This window comes from Acartia tonsa, chromosome 15 (genome assembly GCF_053477335.1).
Source record: "Acartia tonsa isolate MP-2025a chromosome 15, ASM5347733v1, whole genome shotgun sequence".
In the NCBI taxonomy this organism is placed as follows: Eukaryota; Metazoa; Arthropoda; class Copepoda; order Calanoida; family Acartiidae; genus Acartia; species Acartia tonsa.
The window spans coordinates 12,219,734-12,240,356 of record NC_137274.1 but is presented as its reverse complement, the minus strand read 5'-3'; the positions used below and the strand labels follow the sequence as shown (position 1 = coordinate 12,240,356).

The 20,623-nt window shown below is 35.5% G+C and overlaps 1 protein-coding gene across 1 annotated transcript; it reads left to right on the top strand.

Moving 5' to 3' along the window:
- The first annotated feature begins 4,588 nt into the window (after nucleotides 1-4,588).
- Nucleotides 4,589-6,554, top strand: LOC145306904 (uncharacterized). The gene is made up of 3 exons (XM_080149244.1): nucleotides 4,589-4,777; nucleotides 5,139-5,206; nucleotides 5,855-6,554. Exons 1-3 carry the CDS (start codon nucleotides 4,631-4,633, stop codon nucleotides 6,552-6,554), a joined length of 915 nt encoding a protein of 304 aa, XP_080005370.1. The 5' UTR covers nucleotides 4,589-4,630.
- Nucleotides 6,555-20,623: the final 14,069 nt, after the last annotated feature.

The following is a 20,623-nucleotide window of genomic DNA, read 5'->3' as shown; positions in this document are numbered from 1 at the left end:
TGAAATGTGAAAAATTGTTTTTAAAGATGAGTCAGTTATTGTGATTTAAAGTATTCGATTTTAAAACAATTATATTGCGATTTAGTGATGTTGATTCAGCAAAATTTTTAATGAAGTTTAGAATTTCATGAAGCAAAATTGTTATAATGCATTAGATATAATCGTGGAGAAGTCTCTTTCTATGAAGGAAGGGAGGGGCTGTCTCTCGGAGCTGGTGTGCACAAATATGGTGGAGCTGTCTCTTTTGTTGGAAGAGAAAGGGGGAGTGAACATATTTGCAACGAAAATTGCACTACCTCTCAGAGTTGGTATGCGCAGATGTGGGGGAGCTGTCTCTTTTGTTTGAGAGAAAGGGGGAGTGACCATATTTGCAAAGAAATTTGCACTGTCTCTCAGAGCTGGTATGCGCAATATGGGGCGGTGTATAGAGGTAGCTGAAATGATTATCGGGCGTGGAGCGCGCCATGCGCAGAAAGTTGGGCTGCGCAGAGAAGCAAAGCTGCGCAAGAAAGTGCTCTCAGGTATTGAGATATATAGTTAGTTGAATTTCGACTTTTAAACCTTTTATACATCTCAGTTTAATCTGACAATAATAGTTTTGTTAGGTAATATTTTATTGAATTTCAAAAAATTGAACTTATGGTATTTGGAAAGATTAATTTGCTTGGTGATTGATAATATTTGATCATGTCATATTTCTTGATACAACTTCTTTTATTGTGTTACAAGTTATTGGTTCAGTGAAACATTTATTTATGGCATCTAAAATCATTGTATTTATTTTAGATTGGCTGAGAAGAGTGTTTTTTTGGTGATTGGGAGATACTGTCATCATTATTTATTTGATGGTGAGTTGTTATGATTTCATGTTGTTACCATTTGATTACCATTATATATATTGCTGTTCGAAAAACAGTCTTGTAAATTTGTTATATATATTAATATCAATATTAATTCTTATGTACAGTGATTTTCCATCAATTGGCATCTAAAATTTTGTAATATTTTAGATTGGTCGGAGGGAAGTTTACTGATTGTGGATTAACAGTTTGTGGAGTTTCTGTTGGCCGGAGAATTTCTGTTGTTGATTGTGGATTAGGGGATATTTTTGGACGTTTCTGTTGGTGGATGAAATATTGTCGGTGAGTGAATTGTTTTATTCAGTTTTTTTGTTATTTGTTGTAGACAGATAGATAGTTATTTGATAGACCATTGGATAGTTACAACCTCATAACTGTTGGTGTGAGTTAGATAGCTGTTTTATAAGTTTCATGAAGATTCTGAGATGGCGGCTGGAGCGGCTGAAGTCTATGTTCCAACAAAGATTGGTGGCATGGAAATCCTGACTTTAATTGATAGCGGCAATGCAAGAGGCTGCCTGATATCTCAAGTGTTGGCTAGAAAGCTTGATTGTGTGATTGAAGAAACGGATTCGAAAGCCACAGGCGTGCAGGGTTCCAGCATCAAGATTGATGGTGTTGTTCGGAATGTTGAATTTCAGATTGGAGGTCACAGTTTTCAAGAAGATTGTTTTGTTATTTCCGGCATGACTGTACCTATGAACCTAGGCAGTTATTGGTTGAACAAAAATAACGTGAAGACGATATTTGCCAAAGACGGCAACAGGATTGAGATGCATGGAATCAGTGTGAATTTAGTAGCTAAACGGAAAATTGTAGTGAAGAATTTGGTTCATACAGTTTTGGAGAAAATGGAGAAAGCAAGAACTAAGAAACCTGAGATTAATGTAGCTGAGTTACAAGACCAAAAATGGATTTGTTCATTGAAAAATCGAATAGAAATTCCTGCATTGAGTACAGTGGTGGTAGAAGTTTCAACTAAAGGAAATATGCCTGAAGGACAGTTATGTTATATAGCTCCTAGACAAGGTTACTGTAGCCGAAACAACTTGTTGATAAACGAAGGAATTGCTGAGGTGGGAAAGAACGGTAAAATTATGACTAAAATCACGAATTTTGAAACTGTTAAGAAATCTGTTCCTGCTGGTACTTTGGTTGGAAATTTGTTTGTGGCGGAGAAGATAGCAATGCTGCAAGAGAACAGGGTTAAAGAAGATGTGTCAACAACATTAAAGAAGATTCGTTTTATTAAAGATAAATTGAAGTTGGATAAAGTTCCGTTTTTAAAGGATAATGTTTCTTTGAAAGGAAGGATAGTTGGGTTGTTTTTAAAGAATTTCAAGGCATTATCGATTGATCCTACGGATATTGGATCTTGTACTTTGGAGGAGTATGATATTCAGTTGGTTCCTGGAGCTCAACCTTTCAAGAATAGGATGATTAGACTCAATCCTCACCATGCAGAAAAACTAAAAGAACAGATTGATTTATGGTTGGAAACAGATGTGATAGAAGAATGTAATTCACCGTTTAATTCTGGAATTTTTGCTGTTAAGAAGAAAGTTGGAAATACTAATGAGGTGAAAGTCCGTTTTGTCCTGGACTACCGCTCATTAAATGAGATAACTGAGAAGATCTGTTACCCTTTGCCTAACATTGGTGAGCTGTTTGACAAACTTGGAGGAAAGAAGATTTTTACGTCTATTGACCTAACTTCAGCATATAATTCAATGCATTTGAAGGAATCTGTCAGGAAATATACAGCATTTTGTTCTAATGGACGGCAATATTGCTTCAAGAGGCTTCCGTTTGGATTGACCAATGCTCCAAGTGCATTTGTAAAGTTGATGGATAGAGTAATGGATTTGAGTCCTGAATTGAGGGCATTTTGCCTAGTTTACCTGGACGATGTTCTTGTATATAGTATGAATGTGGAGGAACATCTGGAACATTTGAATATTCTACTACGAACATTCTGTGAAGCAGGCCTCAAGATTAATCTTGGAAAATGTACATTGTTTGCAGAGGAAGTGAAATTTCTGGGTCATATTATAAATGAAGAAGGCATATTTATGGACCAAGCATATATTGAAAAGATTAAGAATTGGCCAGTACCTGAAACAGGTAAAGATATTCAAAGATTTACTGGTTTCATAAATTATTATGGTTCATATTTCAAGAATTTTTCTGATATTACAGCACCATTGAACAAATTTAGAAACAGTAGTAAAATAGAATGGGATGAAAAAAGTATGGAAGCTTTTACAAAGACTAGAGAATTGTTCTGTGAAGAAATAAGTAAATCGTTCCCGGATTGGAGAATGGAGGCTGAACCATTTGTGTTGGATACAGATTGGTCATCTACAGCTATGTCAGCGGTGTTAAGTCAGAAACAAAATGGACAAGAGAAGATGATATCGTGTTGGTCACGTGTTTGTTCAACTCATGAAGCCAATTATGCAGCACATAAAGGAGAATTATGTGCATTAGTAAATGCTGTTGAAAGATTTGAATGTTATTTGAGACACAAGAAGTTTATCGTGAGAACTGATTCAGCTGCACTGAAACATCTATCTACTTGGAGGCAGAACGGATATTTTGTTGGTCTCACCATAAGGTGGATAAATTTTTTATCCACCTTCAGTTATGAGGTTGTACATAGGCAGGGCAAGATGCATACTAATGTTGATATATTGTCACGTACTGCATTAAAGGATAGTAAAGATAGGATATCTAAATTATCGACAGACGAACAAGGAGAGTTAATATTGGATACTGTATATCAATTGGAAGATCCTAAATTATGTCTTATTGCAGGAATTGGAGCAGAGACGGCCAGTCAAATATCATCCAGATTGAAGGCGAGAGAATTTAGTCGTAGCCTGGAGAAGGATCCTGTTTTAGTTGAGGTGAGGAAATTTATTGTAAATAATGTCAAGCCTACGTCCAGAGAATTGTCTCAAATGCCTTATCGTGGTAAACAAATATTAAGATTTTTTGAACATCTGAGTTATAAGGATGGTTTAATTATCCTGACTTCACCTATGCGGCTTCAGAAAGAATTTCAATTTATTGAACGGGTAGTGGTACCTATTGGAATGTACAATAAAGTTTTCTTGTTAGCTCATGCAGATGTTACAGCGGGGCATAGGGGTTATTTGGAAACTTTGAGCAGGATTAATCGTCACTTCATTTTTCCCTATGTATCTAAATATGTAGCGGCGGCAGTTGCAAATTGTGTCATTTGTTTGAATAGACGTAAAAAACCTAAACATAATCATAATATAGAATTTTCTCCTTTGGCTGGGGAAGCTATGGCAGAGTTGGCCATAGATGCTTTAGGTCCTTTGAATGAGTGTGAATATAATGGAGTCATTTGTAAGCACATTTTAATAGTAGTTGACAGTTGTACTAGATATGTGTGGTTGTTTGCTATTGAGGATGTTAAAGCTGAAACAATTATTGAATGTCTGAAATTTAATTTATTTTCTGTTTGGGGACTCTGCGAGCGAATTAGGACTGACAATGCACAAAGCTTCAAATCAAAAGTTTTTAGGGAAGTTTGTTTAAGGTTGGGAATTGAACAAATTTTTATCCCTCCAAGATCAGCAAATTCGAATTACAGTGAAAGATACAACCAATCGGTGTATTCGTTTCTTAAGACTGATTTACGTTTTCAAGATGGAGATTGGGCTTATAAGCTTAAAGCTACACAGTTTTGTATGAACACTTCTTTCAATCGGAGGTTAGGATGTTCCCCATATTTTAAGATGTTCCTAAGAAACCCTAAGCTTCCACTTGACTCATTTGACCCGTTAACACGCTCGAAAATTAAACATATGAATTTTTCAGAGTTATTGGAGTGCCTTGACAAGAATTGGAGGACTGGACAAGAAAGAACTGAGAAGTATTTGCAGGTAGAAAATACAGAAAGGATAGGTAGGCCGGTAGCTATAAATTCCTATTGTTACATTTTTTATGACGTCACAACGATTGGTGTAGCTCGTAAACTCTGCTCGTTATGGGTGGGTCCGTGTTTAGTGACAAAAGCAATTTCTGATAGTTTATTCGAGGTTCAGCCCCTTGAAAAGTGTAGATTGAAAGATAAAGGGGTGAGAATTGTACCAAGAGATAAAATATATGTTATTGAGAGTACTTTAGACTTGACTCCAGATGAAAAGATTGACTTAGTGATTACAGATGAATGTTTCTCTGTGGATAATACCTTGAAAGTAAACTATGACTTTCCCAATACTTTGAGAAATATAACTTGTTCAGGCGTTTCTGAAGAGGAGAATAGTTGTGGCGCTAGTCCAGAGGTGGTTGGAAGGCGGAAGGATGGACAGGTAACACCAGAATTTTTGGAGAAATCTTTTTTGGGTGTTGGGTTGTCACAGCAAAGGTCAAATGTATCTCAGAATAATGAAAATTTAGATGATTTAGTTGAGGATCTTAGTGATACTTTGGAAAGTACTCATATTTCTGATAGTGTAGATTCAAATGATATGACTGATAAAACTAAGTTAGACTCTACATATTCTACTATTAGTAAGGATAGTGTTTTTCATGGGGATTATGCCTCTGATAATAGCTTAGTAGACAACAGTTTGGGTGTAGAGGATGTTAACATGGAATCTGCTAGAGAGTTAGAGTCTCGGATGAGCATTTTAGAGGACACTTTTCCAAAATTGCAAAGTAAAATTGTAAACTTGGAACAACGAAGGGGAAGTGTTAAACGAGGTAGAGATGTTGAGGAGGATGAATTAGATAGATCGTTAGATAATGCTAAATTGCAAAAAATGTCTGAGACTATTCCTGTTAAGGGTCGTCCTAAAGGTTCTACAAATGAAATGCAATTACAAAAATTAGAAGAGGATAGACAAAACAGAGAAAAGGACAGATTAGAACGTTATTCAGTAGCCGATGTAGTAACTAGGAACCTCGCAAAATTGATTAAAAAATAATATTTGTAATAATTTGTATAATATTTGCAGGAGAAGAGATTACCACGAGAACCGTAGAGAGCGTGATGACAAGAGAGGAAGCGGCGGTGGTGATAGACATCGTGGAGATCGTGGAGATCGTGGAGATCGTGGAGATCGTGGTATGCGCAAGAGGTCACCGGACGCTTGTAGTTCAAAGAGTGGACGTGCTGGACCAGTACCTGTGAAGAAATCCAAGGATGAAAGAGGAGTCAGGTACTTGGATATTTTGTTATTTGTTGTTGTGATGCAGGTTTATTGTTTGATTGTTGTTGGTGGTATGTATACGTCACAGGATCCACGGTTAGCAGCTTATGATTGTTCTCAAATAAGTAATGTTGAACTTAGATCAGCTGCCTGTTTGCATGATAGGATGGAACCGGTCAGATCTGTGGAATTGTTGGGGTTAGCAGAAACCGATTTTATATTGTCAGAAGCCATTAGTTGTGAGGTTAGACTAAAATTGGAGCGCTGGTTTTGCGGTACCGCGAGTCATGTGCACGTACTAGACGTGCCACATGAAAAACAGGTAGAGTTGAGTATGGACGAATGTAGGAGGGTTTTTCATTCTGGCAAGTATCAGCATGATGGAATTAGTTTTAAAGTAAATATAGATTTGCCAACTGTTCACAGTTTCACAGTTAATGGAACATTGTCACCTTTCTGGGATGTTGGTGGTGAAAATATTCAATGCGATTGTGGCGAATTTTGAAGATAATCATTTGTGGGCAACATCAACTTCTCCATATTTTCCGTATGTAGTACGAAAACCGGCCAGTAATTTTAAGGTAGTTTTTCAAGATACATTCAATTTAACTACTTGGAATGAACAACTTTTTGTTTCTAACTTGGAAAGGAATATTTTAGTTAAAATTATGGGAACAGAGAAACTTACTTTGCAGCATCTGGATTTCAACATTTTTGTAACAGAATTAGAGGGTATCAAGTTTTTAGAGGAACCGAAGGCGGCTGTTAGAAGTTATTTTGGGGATTTGTTAAAACAGGAAGCTAGATTTGATTTGAATGCTATGTTTTTGGCTAGTAGAGAAAGAAACGAGAGGATGATGGAACTTTTTAGTATTTCTAGATGTGCTCAAACAGAAGTTAGGTCAAATGTACAGATGCATCATGGGTTCAGAATTATATACCTGGGAGAAATTGCTAAGTATGAAAAGTGTACAGCGGTTGAAATTCCAGTAAAGTTAGATGTGGATTATGGTTGTGCAGTAGGACACTTAATGGTGGATTATAAAGGCGAAACAGTTGGAATACAAGAATATAGTAGAATGATTGTAGCAGTAGAGGATATAAAATTGTTAAATTGTTCGCAAAGTCCGGTATTTTTGAAGTTGACAGCTAATTTGTTCCTTGGGAATCAGGGGCAGGGACTCGAACTTCTGCATATTGCCAATGAAAAATCAGAACACGTGGGACAGAAGATTTTTCTGAACGATGAAAAGGTGTTTATTGCTGATTTTAATAAGACTATTAAATATCAGGGATTAGAGGATTTTGAGGATTTTAATGGACAAGCTTCTAAATTGGATTTTGTTGATCATAAGTTGTCATTTTTCGAACAGGTTACAGGTCCTTGGTTTGGTCTAGAACATTTGTTCAAAGATATATTACCATTGTTTGCCAAGTTTGTTTTGATTGTGTTAATGTTGTTGTTAGGTATAATTCCTATGTTGGTATTGTTGTATTGTTGTTGTTCATGGTGTCATAAAAAAAGATTTACTGAGGAAGAATTTAATGCTAGATCTTAAATTTTTTATGCTGAAATTTAATTATATTGTATTTTTGCAGTTTGGTTACGGCGGCAACAATGAATCAAAAGTTATTGAGCAATGAAGATGATGGTCGCCACAAACAATCTGCCAATGAAGGAAATCAAGTCAAACCTGGTCTACCAGTATCTGCATTGATCAGCAACTCTGCATCCCGGCTGGTGTTGGTAATGTCGCGCGTTGAGCTGCCCACGTTGAGTGTGGGCAGGGCGACAAGGAACATATTTTTGAGCAGTGAGGACATGCCACTGGCAGATTTAGCTCGTCTTATTGATAATGAACCAAGGTTTAAGTTGAATTTGATAAACATGTTATCAGTGCAGTTGGAGATGGGAAGATGCATCCACTCCATAGACTGGCCTGTGGACAGGATCCCTGTCTTTACCAGCCAGAATTCAAGATACCTCAACCTGATGGCGGCTGGTGAGCATTCTAAAGCTATAAATAAAAAGTTGGCATGGAACGAGACAACTAGTTTGAATAAATTGAGTGCGACCATATTTCTCTCTAAGCTTGTTTGCGAAAATTTACCAAGTTTGGTATTGCTTGCTAAGATTGAATACCTGGATGGAGATGAGAGAAAAAGCTGTCAAACGTTGGGCGAATTGTTACCCATAATCAAACATATGGGGGAACTTGAGGATTGGCTTCAACTTTCAAAAATTGACGTCATACCTGCAGATGGTAAAATGAGCCTTCAGACGGTGTTGAGAACGGTGGTGGGTAATAGCGTTGATCCGAGGTTGAAGACGCAGGTTGTGTCAGCTGTCCGGCTCCTGGCACATTGGAAAGATGTCGTGAATAAAGTAAGCTTTATTCTGAAGCAAATGCCATCCACAACTTTGTTAGAGTTACAGAAAGATTGGCTTGATGGAAAGTCTGAACAGGATGTGAGTGCTAAAGTGTTTATTGACTCCATTCAGGTGAATGAATACATGAACTTATCAGTCTACATTCCACGTATTATAAACGTGAATTCGGTAAGTCTAATCACCAGTGGAGAGATGCCTGCTGAGATACGTTATGTTAGATTGGATGGTCAAAGAGACATAATTGATAACCTGGTGAGTGCCACATATGCAGGTAGTCTGATGAATGATAAAGTAGACGCAAGAATTTTGACCTGGCAAATGCAGATGCGCTGCAAGCGTCTTCGTCCGACTCTAGCCAAGCAGATATTGTTATGTGATCCAAATACCACTTTAGAGAATGTAGTGAAGGAAATCAAATTGGAGTTGGATGGAAACGTTTATACAAGTTTGTTGACAACCAATATTGAGTGGAAGTTTAATCCTGAACACAAAGTAAATGAGTGGTTCGAGGGTGATTTCAAATTGGTTACTCGGTTTGGGGATCCTGTTTGTGTTCAGATGGATCAGCCCTTAAATCCGAACATTCCTGTTTGTCTGGACCTTGAATTGTCAAATCAGCAATGGCGTGTTGATGAACAAGTGAGGGAGGAAATGAGGTTGGAACACACGCCTGGAATATTGATGATGCTTGATAAATTTGGAGAAGAGGTTAGTCGTAAGCATCAAAAGATTTTGGATAATCAGGAGGAGGTTGATAACGTTGCAACCTCGATTTCGGTTGCGGTTAATAACGGATTTGAAAGATGTCTTCATATGCTTGGTGATACTGAGGCAAGGATGTCTCAAGACGGCTTGTGTGATGAGACCGCAAAACTTGGAGTGAATGATGAGGAAGCTATTATGCCCATGGATATTGAAGAACCTGGCAAGAAGAGAACATCTGGAAAAAGAAAGTAATAATTATAGTTATGTGTATTAATTCATATTTTATTTTATTTTATGTATTTAATATTTGTTGAGGCAGTAGTAGTCTCAAAAAAGTTTAAAATTCATGTTTCATATTAATGCTCTATAATACCATGCTTAAATCTGATGGTTATATGTTAACCAATGTTATTTTATATCATGTATTTATGATAACTATGTAATTAATGCATTAGGTGTAAATCAATGCATTCTTCAATGATTATATGTTAATCAATGTTTTTTTCTTAAAAAAATATATTAAAAAGAAAAAAAAACACATAAAGAAAAAAGGAAAATATAAAAAAAAAAACACAAAAGAGTTCTAAGGAACCAAAATAAATAAAAAAATGCATACGAAGTGTTTAAAGATCTGGAATAAAAATATAAAAAAAAAATATAAAAAAATATGGCAGGTGTCATACCAGATCCACTATTATCTATTTTATAAGCGTTCAACGCTACTTATAATATCTATGATAATTAACATGTAAAAACCTATTGTTATATTTAATCTGAAATATTACAGTTTGAAACCGAGGTTCATGTTTAAGCCAGGGAGAAATGTGATGTATAGTCCCTTTCTTCCTGAGTTTAAGAGCAATACATGTATTTTATAGTTTAGCACTTTAGTTCTGGTATCCACGGTTTCGGAGCAAGTCATTGCTCTGCAACAGGATACGAACATAAAGTGAACAGTTGTCTTAATATTAATGTTATTATTATATGTTAACCTTGTATTGAATTAATACACTTTATAAGAATATTTAGCTGTTTGTTCTTGCTATTACTATACGTCAATGGCAAGATTGATTGATTGATTAGCCTCCAGGGAAAATCTCGTCAGTAGAATGAATCTGTGTTTTCTGTTCAAGTTACGCCCTCGTCAAGTTTAAGAAAATTCGCCATCAGAACAGGCTGAGTCCATAGTGATAAAACTGTAAGATGCGTTGGATTGTTGGGGCAGTTGATCAGGTGAACAGATTCATGTGGTGTTTGGTTGCAGAGCGGGCATTTATCTTCAATATTCTCATCAATTCTATGTAGATCAAGTTTAAAAGTCTACTGTAGCCAGATCTTAATTGAGATAGGTGGGAACGTACAGATCTAGTTAAATTAGCCTCCATTTTGTTGACCTCTGGGGGGTTGGTCAGAAGGACTTTGTTTGGTGGATAGCTGGCCAGAATTCTGGTAACTTCTCTGGTGTGTATAATTTCCTGCTTGGCTTTAAGGTTGTCTCTGGATACTGGTAGGAGGTCTTGTATGTCTTGTCTCATGTTTTGGATGGTAGGTTTTAGATGAGATCTAGGTGGTAGAGGTTTGTGGACATGTTTGTAACCAGGGTGACCAGGAACATGGTTGGACAGCAGAAATTGTTTGGAAATCATTTTGCAATGATCACTAATAGGTAAGATTTTAGCTTCCCTACGTATGTGTTGTTCAGATGCCATAGCCAAGTTGCCTGTGATGACTTTTATTGCTTGGTTTTGGACACATTGAAGTTTCTGCCAACTGCTGTCAGAAATTATTGGGCTCCATATTGGAGCAGCATATTCTAACACACTCCTGACTATAGCTTTGTAGGTCATGGACAGGGTCTCCTGGTCTTGCCCCCAGGTGGCACCTGCCAAGGACTTAATGATGTTGACTTAGCTGAATCAACGGTTGCTTTTATATGATGACAGAAAGAGTACATGGTGTCAAAAGTGACACCAAGTAGTTTAGGTTTCAATTCAAGTTTTACCACTTCATTTTTAATCACCACTGTGGGGTGTTCTTTAAACTCCTAAATGTCGGGGGTAAACAGAGTGACCTTGGACTTGGAGGGGGAGACTTTCAACTCCCTTTCTTCAAGAAAATCTAGCACTGCTAGTATGTATGTATTGATGGCTTCGGCGAGTGTAGCATGCGGTTTTTTCTGTCTCATTTTCTGTGTGTGTAAGATAAAGAGCCCAAACTGCGTGACTTTTTAAGTATGGGTATGACACATATAACTGAGAGTTTGAATTTTTTGAATATCTCCATCCTATTTTTTGACGAAAACAAAGCATTTTATTTTTACCAAAATAATAATATATCGTCTAGTAGTACATCCTCATATTCAATACAGGTGTTCAAGTCAATTTCAGGTTCCAGGTTTGATCCTGCAGGTCCTGATTCTCCAGGTCTCCAGAAATCTTTAAAAGGCTACTGTGGCCGTAATTTTTGACTTAGAGACGTCAAATTTTAAACTTAAGTTTTTTTCTTACATGTTTACATAACGTATTAAAATTTCATAAAGATCCGCCGCCGTTTTCCCGCCGTCTGCCGACTGCGGCGGCCGGCAGCTGCCAAATACAGCTGCTGCGGCTGAAATTTATATTTTGATATTTCTAATATAAAATTTACATAAAGATAAACATTTTCTAGAAAAAAATTTCTTCTAGCTTCAAAAATAAGAAAATTACAGCCGTTTGAAACTTTCAAGTAAAAAGGGGCCTAAAAACAAAGGTTGTTAAGTAAAAGGGAAAATTGACTTTGACTTACTTCAGTTCGGAAATTCATTATCAAACAGGTGACTTTCACAATATTGTTTTAGCCCTCTATCTCTAATAGAAACTGAGAAACTGAAGGGGGGGCGGGGGCGTTGACCCCCCCCCCCCCCTAAACCGATTAAGCTGCGGAAAGGGGCCCGACTGTTAAAGGTTAAAGTGAGTCAAAGTCATTTTTTGTTGCCTTCACCCTTTTTTTTTAAAAAAACCTTTGTATTTTAGGTCTTTTATTACTTAAAAATTTCAAAAAGCTTAAATTTTTTTGAAAAAAATTCATTTTTATGTAAATATTATACTTGAAATCTCAAAACATAAAATTCTGCGGCGGCAGCTTTAGACAGAAAATTAAATGAAAAAAAACGGAGTGTGACGGGCCTTCAACGACCCCCCCCCCCCCCTCAACAGTTAAGATAAACGACTTTAACTTCTTGTCAATATTCCTATCGTTATGAACCATAATTAACTATAACGCATTCAATGTTGTGGGACAGCTGAGAGCAGCTTTTAAGCTGCTTTTAAATAATCCATAGGGAACTTTATTTTTAAAAAATATTAACTAAATATTAACTAATTCAAAATTATGAAACTGAGAACAATTTTATTTATTAAATAAGATAATATATTAACAATTTTCTGTATTTTTTCATTTTATTACATCTATGTTTTTGATATAGTCTTGTTTATAAAAAATTCTATTACAAATTTCAAACAATAAATAAGTTTTGAACTAAGTTATATTTCATTATTTTCTAAAATAAATTATAAGTTTTCAATATATTTGAATAATACATGAATAAGAAATAAGCAAAAATTTACCCTCAAGATTTTGGGAGCTTCCTCTAGAGGTAGAATTTAAAATTTGTGTTGATTTTCTTTATATATTTTAAAACTAAAACACAACCAAAGCTAAAGGATGTTAAAACAAAAACCAATCGGTCACAATTTAAACTAATTAAAGTACCTAAAATCTTGGAGATAGAACCCATAACGATTTTAGTTTTTGATGGAGCAAGTAAAGACATTTCTACAGACGCCTTAGCAAGATTTCTTACTCAATCGTAGCCAATTTGGCATAAAAAAAGACAGACCCCTCAAACATTGAGACATGGCGGCTCTGTCTAATTTTAATTCTTGATATTTGCCAGGTCTTTCTTTTTTTTTGATAAGATTGTGTTAGAAATCTATTAGATTAAACTATTGAAAGTGGAGAGCCCCTGGACTGTCCCTATACAGTCAGACGAACGGATAAAGCCTAATTATATTTCGAATACCATATTATGTTCTGTATCTACCTTTTAGGGACTTTCAAATATCTACCTATCTATACATTTCTCTCTATATGTTTATTTTTATTAACTTATTAACTTTATTACAATTTTATACTTTACTAGTGACTTCGCCCCTAGCCTCTAGGGGCTTTGCCCCAATAGGTAATTTAAAAAAAAATAGGTAGTTCCGGTACTGCCACTTATTTTGAAATAACTGCCTAAAGACATTTTTTTGGGGGGTTGGGGGTGTCCCACCTCACCAAGATAATAGCTTAAACCAATGGGTATATACCCTGAAGAGTAGAATCTGATAGGTTCAGTGGTTACCGAAATCTTAAGGGACAGACAGACGGACAGGCATCATTCTACTTTTACAAATCATATACTTTTTCGTGTTCTACTAAGAATGATTATTCAAAAATCAAACGAATAGCATAATTATATCATACAGAAAAAAGTTGTCAAAATGTTAAAAAATCATCATGTTCTAAATGCAGAGGTAATGACTTTCTGGTAAAGAACATTTATAGAGTTGAGATGCTTTCTAATGCGTACCTAACTATCATAGGAATCATCATGCAAAGTTTGAAATCGATATGATAATTATAACATGTAAATTTTGATGATTATATTGTGGTAGCCGGCATCATACGGACAAGCCTTTCCTAGAGTATACCACGCTCTGGGATTCCCGGCAAATGCAGATGTTAAAACTCCACCCACCAACTTTAGATATGCTATCAAAAGTCGGTCATTTTGATAAGCGGTCACCCAACCCATTGTTATGGAATACAATGGCCACCTGGGCATGGGGAGGGGATTACCCCCCTCCCCCTTTCCGCAGCCGGACCTTCCCTTTTCTCTGCCATCACCTGCCTACCCCAAGGAGGCAGCCTTCCCTCCTACCTTTGCGCCTGTGGACACAGCCCCAGCTCAAAGGAACCCCTCACCAGCTACCCCTCATAATCTGTTATTATACTTCTATTTGCTATATAAACTTGTATATCTATTGTAATGAATCAGTTCAAAATATATCCTTTAATCAGTAACTCCTTGTAGTTATTTATTGGTAGAATCGGTACTTGCTTACATGTGGTAGACTGGAGCACCGAAAACCCCCCCCCCCCCCCCCCCCGCTTAGTTTTGACAAAAATCAAAAATAAGGGGGGGGGGGGTAGTTTTTTAATGTCTGGAAAACGGCAAGGAGGAAAAAAGCTCAGCAAGGCAAAGACTTAACCCCCCCCCCTTAATTTTGAAGAAAATCAAAAATAAGGGGGGGGGGGGTAGTTTTTTCACTGTACAACACGCCAGAAAGTTGAGTGAGGTAAATCAAGAAAATCCAGTATACCAGAGGGGAAACCTTATTACAGGGACATTCATTTTGCGCAAAATTAAAACCTTTTACTGGCCCCCCTCCTCCTTATTTTCATTTTCTGTTCAGGGATACATCAATTACTAAAATCAGTCAATAAATAAGGAAATTATGCCCCAAAACATGAATATCCCTGTAATAAGGTTTCACCTCTGGTATACTGGATTTACTTGATTTACCTCACTAACTTTCTGGCGTGTTGTACAGTGAAAAAACTACCCCCCCCTTATTTTTGATTTTCTTCAAAATTAAGGGGGGGGGTTAAAAACTACCCCCCCCCCCTTATTTTTGATTTTTGTCAAAACTAAGCAGGGGGGTGGGTTTTCGGTGCTCCGGTCTTCACATGTAAGCAAGCACCATCTATTTAAGGCTAGGGGCTCGTTTGAATCGAACTCGCTCAGTAGGGTTGAACTGCTTCACCCCTACCACAATATCATACAAAAATGTTGTCAAAAAAAGCTAAAAATTAGGTATATTATGGACGTACGGATATCCTGGTAATGATTATACAGTTGCTACGCTTTCTAATTCGTACCTTATTCGTTGAATTTTAACAGTAGGTTTTCTTCTATTTCTTGCCCCTGGTGGGGGCTCTAACATTGCTCTAACACTGCGGGGCCAATTGCTTAACCCTGCTGGGCAATTACCTAACCCAACCTATAAAAAACTTCTGTAAAAATACGACAAACAGCCCCTTAAGAGGCGTTGCCACAAAAGGGACTATAACCGACAATTTTAACATGCCTAAATTAACAAAAAGAGCTAACAGTTACGAAAGGACGGACCGAACTTAATTATAGAAAAGATTTGCTTTTAAAAATTTCATATAAATATTTATGATTTAGCGGAAATATCTAAATTAAACTTCTAAGTACTTATTTATTGTTATATAATAAGAAAATAAGATTTAAAAGAGTGCTTTTTATAACTCAAGGATTGAAACATACATAATTACAGAAGCAAACAAATCATCTTTTGAAAAACGTACAAAGAAAATTAAAAATCAATTTAAATCTGAATTTGACTGGAAAAATAAAAATAAAAATATTGATATCAATCAACCACTTGTTAAACTATTTAAATCAGGGATCGGAAGCCTCACGTAAGCCGCGTGTAAGCCTCAGTGAAATCGTGATTTTATCACTACAAAATTCAGCTGGATGTATAAAACGGCTCTTTAGCAGACAATCCTTCTTTCTTATATTTTTTTTTCTGCTCACAAGCAGGTTTAAAACTGAGGCTTATGCGCGGCTTACGTGAGGCTTCCGATCCCTGATTTAAATTGAAAGCAAAAAAGTCATATCACCGAAAAAGATCTGCTATCCAAAGTTGATAATGAGTAATATCAAAATTTCATAACAATTATAATGTTAAATATTATATAAATTATAATTTTAAATAAAATTAAAACAAGAACATTATTGTCCACATTCACAGCCCCTTTTGGAGCTTTTCCTAAGGGATTTAGAGGCGGAAACAAATGTATTATCAAGATTCATATTATGGCGGCAGTGGTTTCAAATATTCTTAAATATATTCCAATTTAACTTCAGTATATAATTCTTGTAACAAAATTGTAAAAATCAGAACCTGCAGATATTTTATTATTATTTCTCTTGTTGGCTACACTTTGTCCAAATTTTTTTCAAGGAAACATACAAGCCCTAATGAATTAACTTTTTAAAAAAGATTGCTTTAATTTATGTTAATGTAAATCAAAAACAGATTTAAGTAAATATCTTATATATCCTTATAATAAAGTAACAGGATGTCTATTTGTATATTTGTACGAAAGGATCTTGCTAACCGCTGAATCGATCGGGTTCTCATTAACACGGTAGTTTCCTATAGGTATCAGGAAGGTTTAAAACTATTTTGGGGGACAATATATCACCCTCCCAAGAGAAATCACAAAAAAATCGAAAATTAGAGACTTTAACGCACCATAGACAGTTATTTCTCAAATTAGATATTTGAAATAAAAAGCAAACATTTGAGTGCCACTAGAAGCCTCTAGGGGCGTAGCCGCTAGTGATAAAATAACATTCTAATCGTATTAAATAAATATCAAGGTGGGATGTATCATGGAAGTAAAGACCATTATCATTCAAGGGCAGTGTAGGGGGTTAGACAAAAAGAGCATCCTGTATGTAATTTACATTGACCATCGGTCTGTCAGTCTTTATACACCATAAAGTAAGGTTTTGTATTTATTTTCTCCAATATTTTTATTCTTGAATTTAACAAATACTCTTTAAATCTTCTTATTCCCTATATTTTTTGTGCTTCTCTACTTTTTGGATGGTGTCATCCTTGTTAACCTTTTACTATACACCTCTACATATACCAGCAACCCAAGCTCAACACATAGTGCATCCGCTCGTCGTCGGGAATGTGATAGGTTCAAATCTCAGTCCGACACTGCGTCATAACTAAAGACGTTAAAAATGGTTCCAACTGCTACTATGTCAGATGCGCAACATTAATTTTTTTTTGTAAAAAGTACTACTGGTGTCCCAACCCCCAAGAAAATAGCTTAAAACCACCACAGGCCCAATAGGTATATACCCTGAAGAGTAGAATCCAATCGGTTCAGTGGTTACCGAGATCTTAAGCTTCAGACGGACGGACGGACAGACGGACGGACGGACTGACGGACGGACGGATGGATGGACGGACGGACAGACATCATTCTACATTGTATTATAGATTAGTAAATTCGTCAATTTTGTCAACAATCTTTCTTGTGTATCATAAATATTCCAAGTCAATTAGTTTCAAATTAAAAATTAAAAGATTAAATGAGTTTAAAAAGAAAATTTTTAGGTTTCATTGAAGCGCTAGAAAGTGTCATGTGTGACGTCATAAAATATGTCTAAAAATGAGGTATGAGAGGAGAAGTGGGAAAGGGAAACTCCTTAAAAAGAGATGGATTTAGATGTGTTTTAACTTTTGTAGACGTCATTGGGCTCCGAATATGAAATGAATAAAACAAGTATGACAACATTTATAAAAGCAAAGTTTTAAAATCAGACTGAAAAAAACGAACATTAACACTTGTGGAGTTTCAGGACAAGAATATTATTTTTTGTAAGTCTAAACAAAATTAATTTAAAATTGGTGCAGAATTGCTCAAATAGAGGATACTGTTAGCGTCAGTTAGGGAAATAGTTACAGAAAGAAATGCTAAATACAGAAAAATAAAAATATTCTTACCTCAAATAGTCTCTATAATACAAAGTAGAACGATGTCTGTTTGTCTGTTATTTGTACCGAAGGATCTCGCTAACTGCTGAACCGATTGGGTTCTCCTTAACAGGGTAGCTTCTCATAGTTCTTGGGATGGTTTATAACTATTTTTGGGGAGGTTACAACCACCCTTCTAAGATAAATCGCCCCAAAAAAAATACTCCCCTGGGCCCTACCCCCCAAAAAACATTTTTTTTACTTTTTTAAAATCTAAATTCAAATCCCCCTTTCTCAAGTACTCCTAGAGGCCTCTAGGGGCGAAGCTGCTAGTAGTGCCAGAGTGGTATGAAATATTTCTGTGGGAATGAGTTAGTCAATGTATCAGTGAGTCATTGAGAGAAGTTTATACTCATAACAAGTCAGTATGAAAACAGGTCAGTTGAATTTGAGTTGCCGAATGTGTACAGAGTTTCCTCGGTGTTACTTCATCCTATTTCAAAATTTACTTCTAACTAATAACTTTGAACTTCCAATAAAAAATCTAAATTTGAATGTATAAACGATTTATACATTAAATTTCAAAATTTTAATTTTTCATTTTTATTTTTTTTTAAGTTTGGATCTTTTTTAGCTAGTAGTAAATATTGAGATGAGGAAACTGTGTACACATTCGGCAACTTAAATTCAGCTGAGCTGAAAATATTTTAAACAGTGATTGAAATTTTGATAACAACCAAATGTTTCAAAATAAAAATGTTAATGATTCGCAAAAACTTCTTTATCATACATCAGAGATCGACAATCAGATGTAACAAAAAGTGGCATATTTAAAATTATTAAATATTTAATTTAAATTTAATAATAAAATATCAAGGTAATTGTATGTTCAACAAGGATGATAACATCTATAAAAGCTCCGGAATGGAAGGACAAACGAACATTTACACTTGTAGAGTGTCCTAACTTTTTTAGCAAATTATTAATCTTAACAAAATTGTAACTAAATTTATTGTAAAACTGCTTAAATAATTATACTGTTTTAGAAATTACTTATATTTTTAAGACTTGATTATAGAGATGCTTTGCTTATAACATTGTACCTTGTTGTAATAGGACTCAGTATTCCTATTAAAACTATTCAACTCAAGTCAATCGGATAATTATAATACAAAAAAATTTGTTGTTAATAAAGTTAAAAATCTACATGTTTAAAATGGATGTACGGAGGCTATAGAGTTGCTACGCTTTTTAAATCGTAACTAACTACTACAGGAATCACCATGCCAAGTTTGAAATCGATAGGACAATTCAAAATTGCCTAAATTAACAAAAAGAGCTAACAATTACGGACAAACGTACGGACCAACCCTAATTATAGAAAAGCTTTGATTTTAAAAATGCTTAAGCATAAAAACATCCCTAGCGGTTGGACTGTTTTTAAGCAGCCTTTTAGCTGCTTTTCTTTATACCAGCTTTTAAAGACAATTTCCTTATTATTAAGGTTTCGTGATTTTAAGTATTTGCATATTCTCTCTCTCTTTCTTTTCTTTGTTATGATAGCTCTATAACTTATTTTGTCCGTTTGTCTATTTCATGATATATAGATTTTTGGCTTCGCGCTACTTATGGATGTTGTAATCCTTGTCTTTAATATACCAACTAATCAGCAACCATACTATGTAGTGTATATGCTATGTAGTGTACATAAATCTTTTCATGAAAATACCCATTCTCGAATTTCATTCTTCTGCTAACCTAAAAAGTTACTTTAGGGGCCTAAAAATACATATACAAAATTTTAGCTCTTTATCTCTACTGGCGACCTAGCGCCAGGCATGTAAAATATCAACAGATAACGGTAGCACGGCGGTTTTAACAATATCTCAGTAATGTGCAGGTTTTAAGCTCTTCTGCATATTTCAATTTAAACACATAAGGCCAAAGATATTATATTCAAAAAATCTTTTGTCAAAGTCTACTCTACACCTAGCGCCAGTCAGTTTTCTGAAATCATGCATTTTATACCTGTGAGAAATGAAATCGCCAGCGCTAGGTGTAGAGTAGACTTTGACAAAAGATTTTTGGGATATCATATCTTAGGCCTTATGTGTTTAAGTTGAAATATGCAGAACACCTAAATTCACCTTCCAAGCCATTCTCTATGCATTTTATTTTTTTTATGAAATAACGGGATTTCAAAACTGCCTTTTGAAAAGGCCTAAAAAGTATCTTTTTTTGTCCCTTTTTTCACTGTTTATAGTTACAACTTATTAAAACATTATTCTCAGTTAAAAAAAAATTGGCGCTTCCAGCACCAAAACCGGCAAAAACAGGCAGTTAAACTTCTGTACCCCTACTTAACCCCCTAACAGACCCCCCCCTCTATCTCGGCTCCTGTTACAGATAGAGACATAAAACTTTTTTCTGGTTGTTCATGTATATTTTAAGAGAAAATTACTTTTCTAGTCATAGCGGTCAGACCGCTCCTTATCCGCTTTTTAGCGTCCAGCTGCTAAATATTAAAACTGCTGTAGAGCAGCCAATTTTAAAGCTAAGAAAACTAAATTTTATGACAAAGTATTATTTTTTTTAACAAAAAAATCCATATTTTTTTTATTGTACTACATAAGTTTTGTTGTCCCTCATTTTCATTTTATTTGTCAAAATTTATTCAGAAGGTACCATGTGATCAATCATATATATTTATTCATACTTTTCTACACTTTTTGTGTGTCAAATCAGATTAATTCCTAGATTTTCAAGTTCTTGGGAAGGTGGTGTTACCCTCACCAAATTAGTTATAAACCTTCCCAGGACCTAAGAGAAGCTATGGGGAACCATATCAGTTCAGCAGTTAGT